The sequence below is a fragment of the Ovis canadensis genome, chromosome 5, assembly GCF_042477335.2.
Source record: "Ovis canadensis isolate MfBH-ARS-UI-01 breed Bighorn chromosome 5, ARS-UI_OviCan_v2, whole genome shotgun sequence".
Taxonomy (NCBI): domain Eukaryota; kingdom Metazoa; phylum Chordata; class Mammalia; order Artiodactyla; family Bovidae; genus Ovis; species Ovis canadensis.
In genome coordinates, this window is record NC_091249.1 from 92,448,228 (window position 1) to 92,462,822 (window position 14,595).

A 14,595-nucleotide genomic window follows, 5' to 3' on the forward strand; every position below is an offset into this window, starting at 1 on the left:
GGTTCGAGCTGTTGTCAGGGTACTTTGGACCAGGTGTGGTGGCAGCTGGGGCTCCCGTGCCCCAGTGCCCCCCTGAGCTCACCATACCTCGAGTGAGCTGTCCCCCCAACAGCCTTCTGCAGGTTCCATGTGTGGAACTAGGTAGAGTTGAAAAGATCTGATCCATCTTCCAGAATGATGTTCACATGAAACTCCAAAGAAAGTGGGGCCACATTCCTCAACTGTTCATCAGTTACAAACCAAATGCTCAGTTGCTCAGTCTTTTTGCAGCCGCAAGGAGTGTGGCCCACCAGGTTTCTCTGTCCAAGGGATTTCCCAGGCAAGAATACTGGAGTGGGGTGCCATTTCCTCCTCAACAAAAGGAGGGCTCAGTCTCAGACATTGAAATTATTTCTGTTTACATACAAACCCACATACCTCACTTTTCACTCTCTTAAAAATAGAGATTTCATAAATCCCAAACATCTGAGGGGAAATGGATAATTTAGTCAGACATCTGAGTAAACAGTAAGTATTGGGAAATGTCATTAGGACAATTGTTTGAATTCTTGAACCAACTGCTTTGCTTTTGTTAACGCCGTCCTTTTGCAACCTCAACTTTAACACAAAAGTGATATTTTTATTAAGTCCTTAAACTTACAAAACCACAGAGGATTTCCTGTTTCTAACTTAAGAATTGCTTTCTTTCTTTGCAAATCATGTGTTGTGTGTGCGTGATCTCTATTTCCAGGAGGTGGCTTGTTTCTGACCCCAGTTAATTACCTCCCCTAGGATGACCTCTATGGTGGCTTCCAGAAGAGAATCAATGAGTCTGGGGTTCATACCGTGTTCTTTTTTTTTTTTTTTAAAAGCAATCTCTCTTCTTTAATGTGGGAAGTGGGAAAGCACAGAAAGAAGCATCTGAGGCTTGGGTCTTGCCATCAGAACACCTGAATTCAAATCCCAGCCAGTTCTGCCTCAGTTTTTTCACCTATAAATGGGGATGATAGTAGGATTTTGTTCACAGAGAAGTTGTGAATGTTATAAGAGAAAAGTGCATGTAACATACTTGGCTAAGTTCTTAGCACAGAGCGAAATCACATGTATATTTAATAATGAGGTCATTTCACTTATTTTTTTAATATGTAATCGTTCTCCATGATGTTCATGTTGTTTTGGTTTGGTTTTCTCCCACCCGTGTGTCTCTGCGTCACCGAGTAATCTGATACCCCATCCCTGCATAGATCAGTTATGCATTGTCTACACAAAAGATTTTAGTATCAGCTAGCCATTAATCTTTTGAACAAAAGAGGAACTTGTTGGAAGTGAATTTGGGGGATTGATCTGCAGCATGCCCTCAATCATAAATTAGTGAATGTGTTAGCAACAGGTGGGCAGAACAGCAATTTCACGGATGATATTTACTGCTCTGGGGATGGAGAGTAGATTGTAGCCATTTAATCTTGGGTGGGAGAACTAGAGTTGGATCCAAGTCAGTGTAAGAAGAAAGAGCTGTGATCAAGACATTGGGAGTGAAAGCAAGGTGACTTAAGCCACAGATGGTGTGGAGTAAAGTTTTCAGATGTGGCTGAAGCAGATGATGCATAAGGGGCTGGAGCATAGACGACAAATGCACTCTAAAGATATGCTGCTTTCCCCCTCATTCCTTACCCGTGATTTTTCTATTTGATGATTCAACCATTTCCTTCAGAACCCAGTGTGTCCTCAGAATCCTTCTCAACACAGCCTTCTGAACAGCCACTACCAGTCAGAGCTAGCATGAAACTGATTTGTCTGGCTACATGTCTTTTCTTAAATATATGTATTATTGACGCATAGTTGACTTACAGTGTTTCAGGTACACAGCAAGGTGATTCAGTTATACACATTTATTATTTTCCAGATTATTTTCCATTATAGGTTATTATAAGATAATGACTACAGTTTCCTGTGCTATACACTAAGCCTTTGTTGCTTGTTGCATATCTATTTTTTTATTAGAAATCTAGCATTCTATTCATACTAAGTCAAACAAGTAGAATCAAAATATCATAAATTTTTTAGTTAGGTTAAAATTCATAGGGTCCTTTTTTTTCCCCCAAGCAAAGCTTTACTGGGGCTCATGCCACAGCAGAGGGTAGTGAGAACAAATAACAGTTCCCTTGCTTGCCCACTCCTCGAGGAGGGGCAGGCTTGTTCTTTTTATGGAGTGAGGACAGGGATGGGTCCAGAGGCTACGCAGAGAGGTGACCTAAGTGGTTTGCACATGCTGTGTGTCTTTCAATCCAAAAAATGTTATGAATTGAAACCATCACAAAATCTTACTCATTTGAAAGCAGAAAAATCAGCAAATTTTACTTAGTTCCCACTTTTAAGGTCATAGGGAATCCAATCACACATAATTAGACTTTGATTTACATGGGGATCTTAGAAAACACTCACATACATACACCCACACATATCAAGACCATGTGAGTTTAATGAATGACATATTGCTGCCTTTACATGTTTCCTCTTGCTTTTCAACAGAGTGATCAAACCTGGTTTTCTGTATATTTGCCATGGACTCTATACACACTCAAAATAAAATTTCAAAAACAGTAGGAACTGGGTAAGGACGTAGCCCCTGGTTTCATGCCCATCCCATACTAAGTATTTTAGTAAGAAATCATGATCTATAAAGTGAGCCTGTGTAAGTTCCAGCTTTCTCCCCTGTACTTTGGAACCTGTTTGGGTCTGTACAGATGGTCTCTGTCAGTTGGAATAGTCATGGGGAAAAATGTAGCATAAGTGAACAAAATTAGCAAATGACATAGCAAATAGAGAACAGCACACAATTTGACTGGGGGCAGATCTTGGGACTGAGAAATTTCCCAAGGAGTAGTGGATACCAGCTACAGAATTTAAGGAGCTACCAAAGCATGGGTTTTAAGGGTGCATGGATTTTACAGGAATCAGATCATTCTACAGTATGTATTCTAATAGACCGGAATAACTCCCATGCGTGCACTGTGTTAGGACTTGCTCTTCCATTGTCTGTATGTGTAGAAATTAAAAAGCAGTCCTGTCTGTACTCTAGGAAATGAATTCATGCTGAACAAAATTTCCAAAAGTTCATGAAAAGAATGATTTCACAGCAACTATCATATCAGGCTCCTGGAAAATTGCCCCTGAACTTCAGTTCCACCTCAGTCACTCAAAGGAATTTAAAAATTGGCTCCCAGCCACCCTTGTTCTTCAACATGCAGTTTCAGATATGCTTCAATAATACAAACTTTAAAGCCTATTGATTGGGAGTTAAAATCCATTCCTGCCACTGCTTCGCTGCTAAGTAGATGTCAATGCCAACTTCACTGTGCCCTGGTCAGGCTGCCTCTGCATCAGGGAGCCTTGAAGAAGGTGGAGGGTAGCATGGCTATGAAGAAGCCACTTTGAACTTCATAACAAAATTTTGAGAAAAGCTTTGAACTCTGCCAGCTGATAGCTGCTATCAATGGCTATTCAAAGCAGTGTTTCTCATTTGAAATCTGCAGAGTGCCTTGGGATGGGGAAATGGGAAACTTGAAATATGATTTCCTATCCATCACCTCCCCTCCTTGTATGTCACCTTCTTCCATTCTTGCCACCATGCAGTTTAGGCAAGCAGCATGCAGACTGGTAAGAGAGGAGACTTGGGAACAGGCAAACCTGGCCCCCGTCACTTGCTGCCTATGCAGTCTCACTGTGCTGTGCCTCAGTTTTCTCATCTGCAAAATAGGGGTGATAATCATTTAACCCCAACTGGTCGTGATTGCGCTGTGAGAGGCAGATAGTCATGCAAAAAGATTATCAGTTAAAATAATAATAATGATGGTAGTATTTTTATCAGCTTTGGGGGGAAGTCACGTTGATTAAATGTGAGTACTGATTCTGATCACAAGCTGATTATTCAGCCTACCCTTGCCAGAGCATCTGGCAAGAATATAGTGCCTTATGTGGCTCCTGAACAGTTATGAATGAACTGGATTTTTTAAACCAAACTTCATTCATCCATTGACCTGCTTCAGGAATGAGTCTTGTTCGACTGTGTTACTGAGCCCCTAACATTTAAGCTTTAAGGGTACCTTGTTTCCTGTCTCTTTCTGCCACTCCCACCCTCAAAAGGGGTAGTTAATTGGCTAGTGGTTTGATGTGTCTGTGCTGTTGTTCATCACGTTTCATGTCACCAGGAGCCCCTTTCCTCTTCTCTGGAAGATTGCCTGGATACCACCTTTCCTAAGAATCTTTGTTTGACTCTCCACCCCTACCTCAACCTGGTCTCTCTCCCTGGGCCCCCATAGAAGCATGTTCTTACATGGGACCATCGTGCTCTTTACCATGTGCTGCTGAAATGATGCATTTTACTGTTTGCCTCTCCCACTAGCCTGTGAGCTCTCTGAGGGCAAGGACGATGTCTTGCTTACTTTTGTATCCTCAGTGTTTGGCAGAGTGCCTTTAGGAGATGCTTATGCATTTTACTGATTCAAAATGATCTATCAATAACATTTACTGCACTGGGGAACTGATCATGAAATACAATTACAAAAGCGATGACAAAAATATACATCCAGATGTAATATCTGAGGGCTTCCCAGGTGGCTCGGTGGTAAAGTATTCACCTGCAGTGCAGGAGACAGTTTCAATCTCTGGGTTGGGAAGATCCCCTGGAGGAGGAAATGGCAACCCACTGTACTATTCTTGTCTGGGAAATCCCGTGGACAGAGGAGCCTGGAGGGCTATAGTCCATAGGGTCTCAAAGAGTTGGACACAGCTGAGCGACCTCACAATAACGAGATGTCCGAAAATGCCTTCACAGGTGCAGTGCATCTTAAAGCAGGAACATGGGTTTCTCCTGCCTCGGGCATGTCTTGCCTGAGTTGAAACTCTAACCTGATTCTTGAGTTTGCCTTCTTAATACCTTCCCTCTTTTCGACAACCCCCGATTTAGGGCATATCCCCTGGGCTGCTGTTTGTTCTTGGCTCATTTTTCTGAGTTTTCCAAATGAACAAACCAGCAGGCAAGCAATTGCAAGGACCCCAAGATATAAGGGTGAATCAGGTTAAAGTCCACACAGCAGTTACCTTCACTCAGCAGTTCTGCTGCCAGGAGTTCCCTGCCACAGAAAAAGAGGCGTTGCAGCAGCCTTCTGTGCAGGAGAAGTTCTTGACCAAAGGCTAGCTCCAAGACACTGCCCACCACCTTCCAGGCTGGCTGCTCCTCCCTATGGCGTGGTGCAGATGGTCCTTGTAGGAATTTCCCAGTGATGTCCAGAAGACAGCGGTGAAAGAAACAGTTAGTCGCTCAGTCGTGTCTGACTTTGCTACCCCATGGACTGTAACGCACCAGGCTCCTCCATCCATGGGATTCTCCAGGTGAGAACACTGGAGTGGGTTGCCATGCCCTTCTCCAGGGGATCTTCCTGACCCAGGGATCAAACCCAGGTTTCCCTCGTTGCAAGCAGATTCTTTACCATCTGAGCCACCAGACAATGGTGGCACTGGCCACTTCTTTGAGATGCAAATGTGTCGCCCTTTCTGCCTCTCCTCCCCTTCTTCCCCAGACTAATGAGGTTGATTTTAGTCTCCCTTATTTATCTGTTCATCCATTCAACAGATGCTGTTTGTTAGGAAGATACTGAGGATATACGAGTGAATAAAATAAGTTGACATATCTCCCTTCCAATAGTCATAAGGGCTGTCAAGAAATTTAAACAGGATGACAGGATAGAGCAGATAAATGGGCAGTTCTCAAGAAGGCAAACAGGGAAGGCTTGAATGAAAAGAAGCAGCTTGTGAGTATCAGTGAGGTTGCAGGTAAGGAAGAATGTTCCACTAGAGGGGATGGGAAGTGTAAAGACTCTGAAGATGGAATGGTGTGATGTGTGCAAGCAACAGAAATAAAGATGGTACATTGGCCGGAGAATAAAAGTGGAGCATGGTAAGGGCCCTGTCAGAGGTGAGATGGAAGAGGCAGCTGGTGCCAGTGTAGATGAGACATGCAGGGCAGTGTAAAGAGTTTGGGTCTCAAAGTGGGAAGCCAAGCAGGAGGGTGATATGATCTAATTTCTATCAGTAAAATAGCATTCTGGCTGCCGCAGAGAAGAGAGAGAGACAAAGGGTCAGAGACAGGTGTGAGGCAAGAGTGGCGCTAGTCCATTGAGAGATGGTGGAAACGCCGATTAGGACTATAGCAGGAAAGACGGAAGGAAGTGGATGTCTTCCTGACTGATCCCATTTCAGCTGTGTCGATGGATGCTTCTCTTGTCATGTCCATTTTCTGAAATACACAACTACAGTCGTATGAATTTGGACATTTGGAAAAACCATCGAATCACTCAAAATACATCTGGAGCTTTTTATTTATTTATTTATTTTTTTGGATGTTTGCATTGTGAGGTGATTGTAATGTAACTTTCTCTGGATGCTCTCATGACACTCATTGCTGACCTTTGACCCCTCTGTCCTCTTTCCCAGGTCGTCCCATTCCACCTACATCCTCGTCTAGCCTCCTCCCATCTGCTCAGCTGCCTAGCTCCCATAATCCTCCACCCGTTAGCTGCCAGATGCCATTGCTAGACAGCAACACCTCCCATCAAATCATGGACACCAACCCCGATGAGGAGTTCTCCCCCAATTCATACCTGCTCAGAGCATGCTCAGGGCCCCAGCAAGCCTCCAGCAGTGGTAAGGAAACCGTGGCGTGATCATGTGGTGTTGTGTGCGTGATGATTTGGAGTCTCCTGCTAAACGACACCTCTGAAACCAGGGCCGGGGAGAAGGTGGTGTGGGGAGCGAGGAGGTGAAGTGCCTTTGCCATCTGGTGACACTAAGGTTTCAGGGTCTATTTGTTGAAGGTCGTGGTAACTGAAGAGGTGTGGCCTATCTGAACAGAGCTTGGCCCTCCTTCAGTGGGAAGAATTTCCCCCCAACTGCACGTTAGAGTCTGCAGGTCTCAAAGGTGAAGTGCAGAGAGATAATGGAATATTGGATGTTGTGTTACTATAATTCTGGTCATGACTGACGGACACCCTCAACGTGACCAATGCATGTGCATCTCAGATCTTTTTTTTTTTTTTTTTTGATGGTTGGCTTCTGACTCTTTCTTCCTTGCTTATTTAGCTGATTTTGCAATTAAAATGTGTTCCCCTGATGTGAATGCTGAATGTCTTGCCAAGTCTGAAGCATTTGAGGGTGACCTCTCCTCTGACCCTCTACTTGTCTCACTTCACTTGAAATTAATGAGCTGATTCCATGGTACCATGATAAATACCACCTCTAAATCCTTGGTTCTCACCGTGGTTTTCACATTCACACATCAAAAGGACTGGTCACAACATTCTGTCCCCCTTTTGAGGATTTTGTGGTACTTGTCTGAGCTCCGGATCTCTAAATCTTAGGTGGAATTGCCCCAGACCCAGAAGTAGCCATGCCTTATTTTGATTTCTGCTGTTGGTGGCTCACAAAACACGTGAATGTAGGATTGGGCAGCACCTAGGGTTAAGTACCCATAGCCCAAGGAGAGACATTTGCAGAAATTAATTGCTCCCAACCTCCAAGGCTTTGGAGTTATCTTTGGAGTTGGTCACTCATGGTGTTCATTAGTATATCCCATCAAAAGCAATCCAGAAAGTTCTGGATTTCCATGCCAAGGGTGTTCCTTGATGAAACTGTATTTGGGCTCCATCCATGAGTATATGCCACCAATGGCCTCAACCTCTACAATTAGAGAGGACTTCCTAAGTACATTAAAGATGATTCATTCAGGAGATGGAATGATGGACTGCTACTTAAGATGGCCCATGCCCTTCTTCAAAGCCAGCCCTGATATATTTAGTAAACTCATATTCTTTTTCAAAAAAAAAATTACCTAATCAAATCTCTCATCAAATGAGCAATCCATTGTTGATATTATGAAGGCCTTTAATCTACCATAAATCTTTATTAGAACTCATCAGAGCTTCTAGTTTGAGAGAAATGTGATTATGGCACTCTTAAAATGACATTACATCATTGGGGTGATTGGTTTATCATTTGGAGAAGAGACATCAATCATAACTAGCATAACCACACAGTAAATGAATTCAACCTTTCTACCGCGGAACAATGACACTGTAATTGCTCAAAATCAGGCTTAAAATGAAATCGGAAAATGCTCTTTCTTCAAATATGATGTTAACTTAATGGAATATATTATGAAAAATCATGTTTGAGGAAATTCTATATAATTAAAAATATGTGGAAATATATTCCCTTTTTTCTTTCATTGGAACCTGATTTTAGCTACAGGATCATTTTTTTTTTCCTTTGCTTCTGAGATTATGTTGCATTTAATTGAACTATCCTCGCTTATATTTTGCTGCTTTTTATTTCATACTATGTAATCGTGATGAATATTGTATTATAAAGGACAAGAGGCTTTTGAAATGAGGTTCACCTGCTGATAGCTTTTTAAAAACAGATGATTATTAGCAAGAAAATGAGCTTTTAAAAACTATCTCCTTTTATGCATATATGTATACCCAAGCCAAGATGATTTCCATAAAAGGGGTCAATTCGTACCTCAGGGCTGTCTAGAATGTTTTCTTGGTGATAACGCCGTGAGTGATTTCTTTTCTGTTGTATCAGATTGTAAGTGGTTGATAGGGAATTTTTGTTGATTTGCTGCCTAATCAAGACCTCCTTCTGGTGGACACAACAGATGTGTGTGTTCGGACTCAAACTTATCCATTTTTCTTCACTCACACCAATTTGTTCTGCTCACTTCAGACTGATAGCTATTTAAGCTTCAGTAATAGGGAAAAAGACCACAGAAAATTTGAGGGTCCATTTTCATTCCGCTTAGACTACAGTGACAGGATTTCTTCACCTGAGGGGTAAAGATCCAAATGTACACTATCCTTGTTACTTAATCTGAGAGCTGGTTAAAGCTCCGGTCATCTGGCAGCCATTCAAAATTCTTGATTCTGGCTTAGTGCTAAAGTGAGTGCAAATCCATTTTGAATATGTGTGTGCTCACGTGTGTGTGCGTGTGTTGTGGAATGGATGTGGGGTCCAAAGCAAAGTGGGAATTCTATCACGATCTGAACGTAGTTGCCATGGATTTGAATTTGACATAAAGGATTGAAAATAGAGTTTGACACAGAAGATGCAAAGTGCAGAGCCATGCCTGGGTGTTGTGAATTGAGTCTGATGAAAGGGGCTGGCTTTTTCAGTAGCTGTGGAGGCACAAACAAACTGACCACGTGATTGGTTGTGTTATGTTCAGCTGCTTAAGAACACAGACCTTTCGAAGACGGTCTCTTGGCAATGACCCTGTGCTTTGAAGAGCTGGGACCAGTTTGGTCCTTGTCTCTTTCTTAGGTGAAATAAAACCCCTTCCAACACCTTCAGCACATACATGACAGGTAAAAACTTCTTTCCTGCTGCCCTCTGATTGTTGCTGTTATGGCTTGACATTGGTGAAGCCCATTATTAGAGTCAGTGCGCTCATTTCCTGCTCAAAGAGCTTCTGTTCTAAAGAGACAAACTGGACAGAAACTGTACGCTAAAATACTTTTGACAACATGAGCATCTCAAGGCAACAACAACACTTCACCGTTATGGCTCCACTGTCATTATTTTCTATCACTATAGGGCATTCTTTAGTGGACGGTCCTAAATCCCTGGCACCTGTGCAGCCAAATTGCTCTAACCTTCAATCTGTGCCAATCGTGCCGGTACCCAGGTACAGCTAGTGAGATGCTTAGAAGAGGCGTGCTTCCCATCCCCTCAAGCATTTCCTTCCAGATAACTGAGCTCCGGCAAGTGGTCCATCCTGTGTCCTGACCTTCTGCCAGAGCAGGTCAGCTCCAGAGATGTTTCTTGTCTCCAACAGCATAATTGCAGATTCTGTGAAGTAACTCATCTGGAAGAAAAAAGTCTAAGTCCCAGTGGCAGCATAATGGAAGCTCCTACAGATGGACACATAAGACTACCTTCCAAATACGAATGCAGTTTGCATTTTGCTATCAGCATATGAGGCAGAAAATACCCAGGCAGCTGCATTATAGTCTAAAAGCACTGACTTACCTCCTCCACCCTAAAAGGTTGAGTTTTCATTTTCTTAAAAGTCTAAACAAAGGGATTTTGAATACTCATTAGTAATATCAAAGTATGCAGAAGAGATGTAATCAGTATGCATCTGCCAGACCCTTTCTGTTGGTTCTGTGTGACAAAGAAGCTATCTATGCTGGAGAATGTCACTTTGTTAAAGCGCATTGAAGGTACCCACCTCTTTTTTAAAAAGCATCACCTTGGTGAATTCTAAAGAACATAGAACTTCAAAACAGCAAGCCCTGAGTTCCCTAGAGTGGTTCAGGAATTCAGTTGCCTACCTCATTAAACGATACTCTTGTTTATCTGGCATCAGAAAGCAAAAAACTGTGCTCATCCATTCATTCATCCTGCCATCCAGCCATTCATTCATTCCTTCTCCTACATCTTCCCTATAAGTTGGACAGCGTCTAACAAATTTTTTTCCAAAAACTGAAAAATTATAGGAGAATAAAGGGAAAAATCTAGGGAGAAAAGCATTCATACAGGCTCATATACATAAAGTCCCGTTCCATTATTTAAGATAGAAAAACTTGATTCTAAGCTTCCCAGAAACCAAAGCAAAAAGAGAAAAACCCCAACACGCACAACATTGGTGAGATAAAAACAAATCAACTGACTGCTTCAGGGAAATTCTGCAAATCCTTATATTAGTGAGGCCAGAAAGACAACGGATTCCCAGAAACATGCTACAATGTGTGCGAAAGAGTGTCCTGTCAAAATGTCTTACGACCTCCCTCCTCATGGGCCATAGAGAACATTTTCAGTTAAAAAAAAACCTTTCTACTAATGTGTCAAAATTGTACAACCCAAGGGCAAAACTTGATTTGATCTATAGATAAACCTTAGTTCTATTAAACACCATGTCAACTGTTTGTCCCATGGGCAACACACCTTAAATATCCTTGCTCATAACTAAATGTTTTATGGAAATTAGTCAACTTTGGGGTGGTCGTCCTCACCCAGAACCTGAGAAGCAGATGTTCTAGATGACAGCTTTGTCTTGACAGCCTTTGAAATGTTAGAAATGACATCCTCTCCTGCGGACTAAAGCACTGCCCCAGGACAGTCTCATTCATGAGGCATAAGGGGAGTGCCCAGAATTTTTTTAAGTTAATGAAACGACATCCCTTTGGATTGGATTGGCCAAAAAGTTCATTTGGGTTTTCCTATACGAGCATATAGAAAAATCTGAACAAATTTTTTGGCCAACCTAGTGTATTTTAGGCTTAGGGAAGAATTTTTCCTCTAATATGTTACAAATTTTCTTGCCTCCTTAAATAGATTATGCCCACTCTAATTTATTTTTATTTAGGATTTCCTAAATAGCTCACAGCAATTCTTACACACATGGATGATCTGGCTGTGCTGATAATACTAACTTGTTTTCTTTTAAAAATGTTTCTACATTGTGAGACTGTTTGTGGTGGTTTTTCAGTTGCTAAGTCGTATCCAACTCTGTGATCCCATTGACTGCAGTATGCCAGGCTTCCATGTCCTCCACCATCTCTCAGAGTTTGCTCAAATTCATGTCCATTGAGTTGGTAATGCTATCTAAACATCTCATCCTCTGCCTCCCTCTTCTCCCTCTGCCTTCAGTCTTTCCCATCATCAGGGTCTTTTCCAGTGAGTCATCTCTTCGCAGTTTATTGCACCTCTTTTAAGGTACCCCATGTTAACCTTGTTCTTTCTAGGCTTCTCTTTCTTCTCTTCGGTTCAATTCATTATGCATAAAGCTCCTCTGTAGGATTCTGGTGTTAGGTCCAAAATAGATGCTCAATAAGTATTTATTAAATAAATGAATTCATCAGTGTCTTCGGGAACTGCTAAGTGTAATGCTTTACATCATGTGTGAATGGAAAAACTGGATAATGAGGGGGAGTGAAGGCAGTTTAGAATATCCCAACTTGGAGGAACATACAAACCATATTCAATATACCCATTTTTTTGTCGGTTTCTCCTGTTTTTGATCCTCTAGAACTTTGTCGATCGTCTTTAAATGAGAAGGTGCTGAATAACACTTGTACATATCACGACAAGCAGCGGCAGAACCAGTGTAAAGGACTCAGTGGGAGCCTCAGCAGAGAGGCACGCCTGTTCGAGAGAGATTTCATTCTTCACTCTTGACTTGGGGGTCAGGAAATCGAGTCCAAATATCATTCACATCCCCAAATTGGAATTCTGTGCATGAGTTGCTCGGTTCCCAGTTCTTCTCCTTCGGCTCAGACGTGGGGGCCAGATGTTTAGGCTGCCTGTAATCGCATTCTGCTTCTAGGCAGTGGTCTGACTGCCTTTTCTGCAGAGGGGTTCCAGTGCAGCAGCAGCACGCACCGAGTCCTCAATGCTGACTCGAGGCTGGGGAGGGCACACCTTCACCTTGCTCTTGCCCTAAATGCAAAACACGTGAGTTTGCTTCTCCCCTGAAGCCGCCTTCTCCCTCTACACTAGGTATTATGTCAGACACTTTATATACCTCCTTTCTAGGAGCGTGTGGCAACCCACTCCAGTATTCTTGCCTGGAGAATCCCCATGGTCAGAGGAGCCTGGCAGGCTACAGTCCATGCGGTCACAAAGAGTCGGACACAACTAAGGGACTAAGCACAGCACAGCACAGCACACACCTCCTTTCGTTGAATCCACACTACATCCCAGAGTAAAAGGATTACCATCGTGCCCATTCCATGGATGAAACACCGTGGCTTAAAGAAGTAACTGAAGTCACAAAGCTGAGAAATGAACCGCCTGGGTATCAAACCTAACCTTCCTAATTCCTGAGGCTTTTCTCCCCACCCCTCTGTTAAATGTTAACCTTGAAAATATCTGAGTGACTTATTGAGAGAAACAAAAGACAATGAGAGCATTGCCTTAAGGGACACGAGTTACGCTGTTTAAAAGGTTGGGAAAAAACTGATACCACATCACAAAAATACTCTTGACCTCCTTTGCTTGGCAAACATACGTATCCCCTGACTCTTTGCAGAAGATTCTGGTTGAATAAGTTTAGGAGGAGCTCAGGAACTGTACTTTCACTTCTCTCTTCAGATGATTCTTAGGGTCTGGCAAGTTTGGGAAGCCTGGGTATAATGGGAAAGCCCTAAAACAGAAGCTGAAGATTCAATTCACAGCATGAACTTTAATAGTCAAACCTGTGCCTCAGTTTCCCTACTTGTCAAGGTTGAGCACTGGCCCAAAAGCTTCTCTTCTTGCTCTAATATTCTGTGTGTGTAATTTCCTTATATCCAGCTGGAGCAAAGTACGCCCCTCCCTATTTAAAGCCTACCCTCCACCCCTCTTCCGGCATAGTGTGGATTTCACCCCATCCTCTAGGGCTTTGTCAAAACTGAGACCTATGCAGTCAGGCCAAGTAGCTCCTTGCAGTTTCCCTGCAGCGACTGAGAAGCATGGTTTGGCATCTGATGACACATGCTTGAAAATGTTGATTGCCATCCCAGCAAGCAGAAAAAGCAGGGCACCCAGGCTCCCAGAGCACCTCCTAAGCAAGGTCTTCCACCCTGAGATCGGGAGTTGGTGTTCTCAGGGACTCTCTTGACGTTGATAAACAGAGGCCAGACCTTCTCATCTTTTCATTTGTGCCTTCTTGTAATGCATGCATGCTCATGTGCACATGCGCTCACTCACAGGCATTTTGTAGGTTCAGCTGTTTCCAGCCCAGCTATGGTTGGGATCGCTTGTCTGCACCACAGTGCAAATGAGCACACAGGCAAGATGGACAGGTAATTCCTTTGGAGATGCGCAGCATGGAAGTGACATACGGCATCGAAATGTTCCTTCTCAGCAAATAATCTTGCTATTGACAAAATTCCCAAGGTCGATAAGCATTGTGTACTTTCCGCCTCTTCATCTCTGCCCCTGGTTTCATGATATTAATACAAGCGAGATGCCCTAGGAGCTATATGCAACAACTTAACAGTTTCCTGCCCTAACAATTTTTATCCAGAACTTCAGCTTTTCCCAAATTTTCTTAAAGATCATATTTAATTCTAGTTAGCTTCTCGGCTAATATTAAATAGCCATTTTAAAATGTGGCCCCAGTCTCTTGCTATAGATGTCTCAATGTTCTACTCAATGAAATGATAGATTTTTTTTTTTTACAAATGGGCAGTTCTAACAGAAGTAATAACCCCAGCCCCTGGTAAATCTCTTAGACTCCTCCCAATATAATAATTAAAACAAACTGTGTTCTTAAGAGTAGGCTCTCAAAGCTATACTAGTTGGATTTGAATCATAGCTCAGCCATTTTGTAACACTGTGATCATGAATGACTGACTTCATCTATGCCTCAGTTTTCTTTACCGGTAAAACAGTAGTAAGAGTCTACAGCTCCTAAAGTTGTCATGAATATTAAAGGACATTCTGATGCATCTAAGTATCTTGAAAGAAGATTTAGATGGAGCAGGGATCAAGTTTGATATTATTTACCCTTTACTTTAGCAGGTACATTGTGATAAAGTATCAGTCAGTTCAGTTCAGTCACTCAGTCATGTC

The 14,595-nt window shown here is 42.5% G+C and overlaps 1 protein-coding gene across 1 annotated transcript in view; it reads left to right on the forward strand.

Moving 5' to 3' along the window:
- Window positions 1-4,791: 4,791 nt before the first annotated feature.
- Window positions 4,792-14,595, forward strand: part of TENM2 (teneurin transmembrane protein 2) — a 423,997-nt gene continuing 414,193 nt past the window's right edge. The window contains exons 1-2 of the mRNA XM_069592738.1: window positions 4,792-4,813; window positions 6,472-6,681. Of these exons, the coding sequence (XP_069448839.1) occupies window positions 4,792-4,813; window positions 6,472-6,681 (232 nt within the window). The remainder of the gene's footprint in view (window positions 4,814-6,471; window positions 6,682-14,595) is intronic.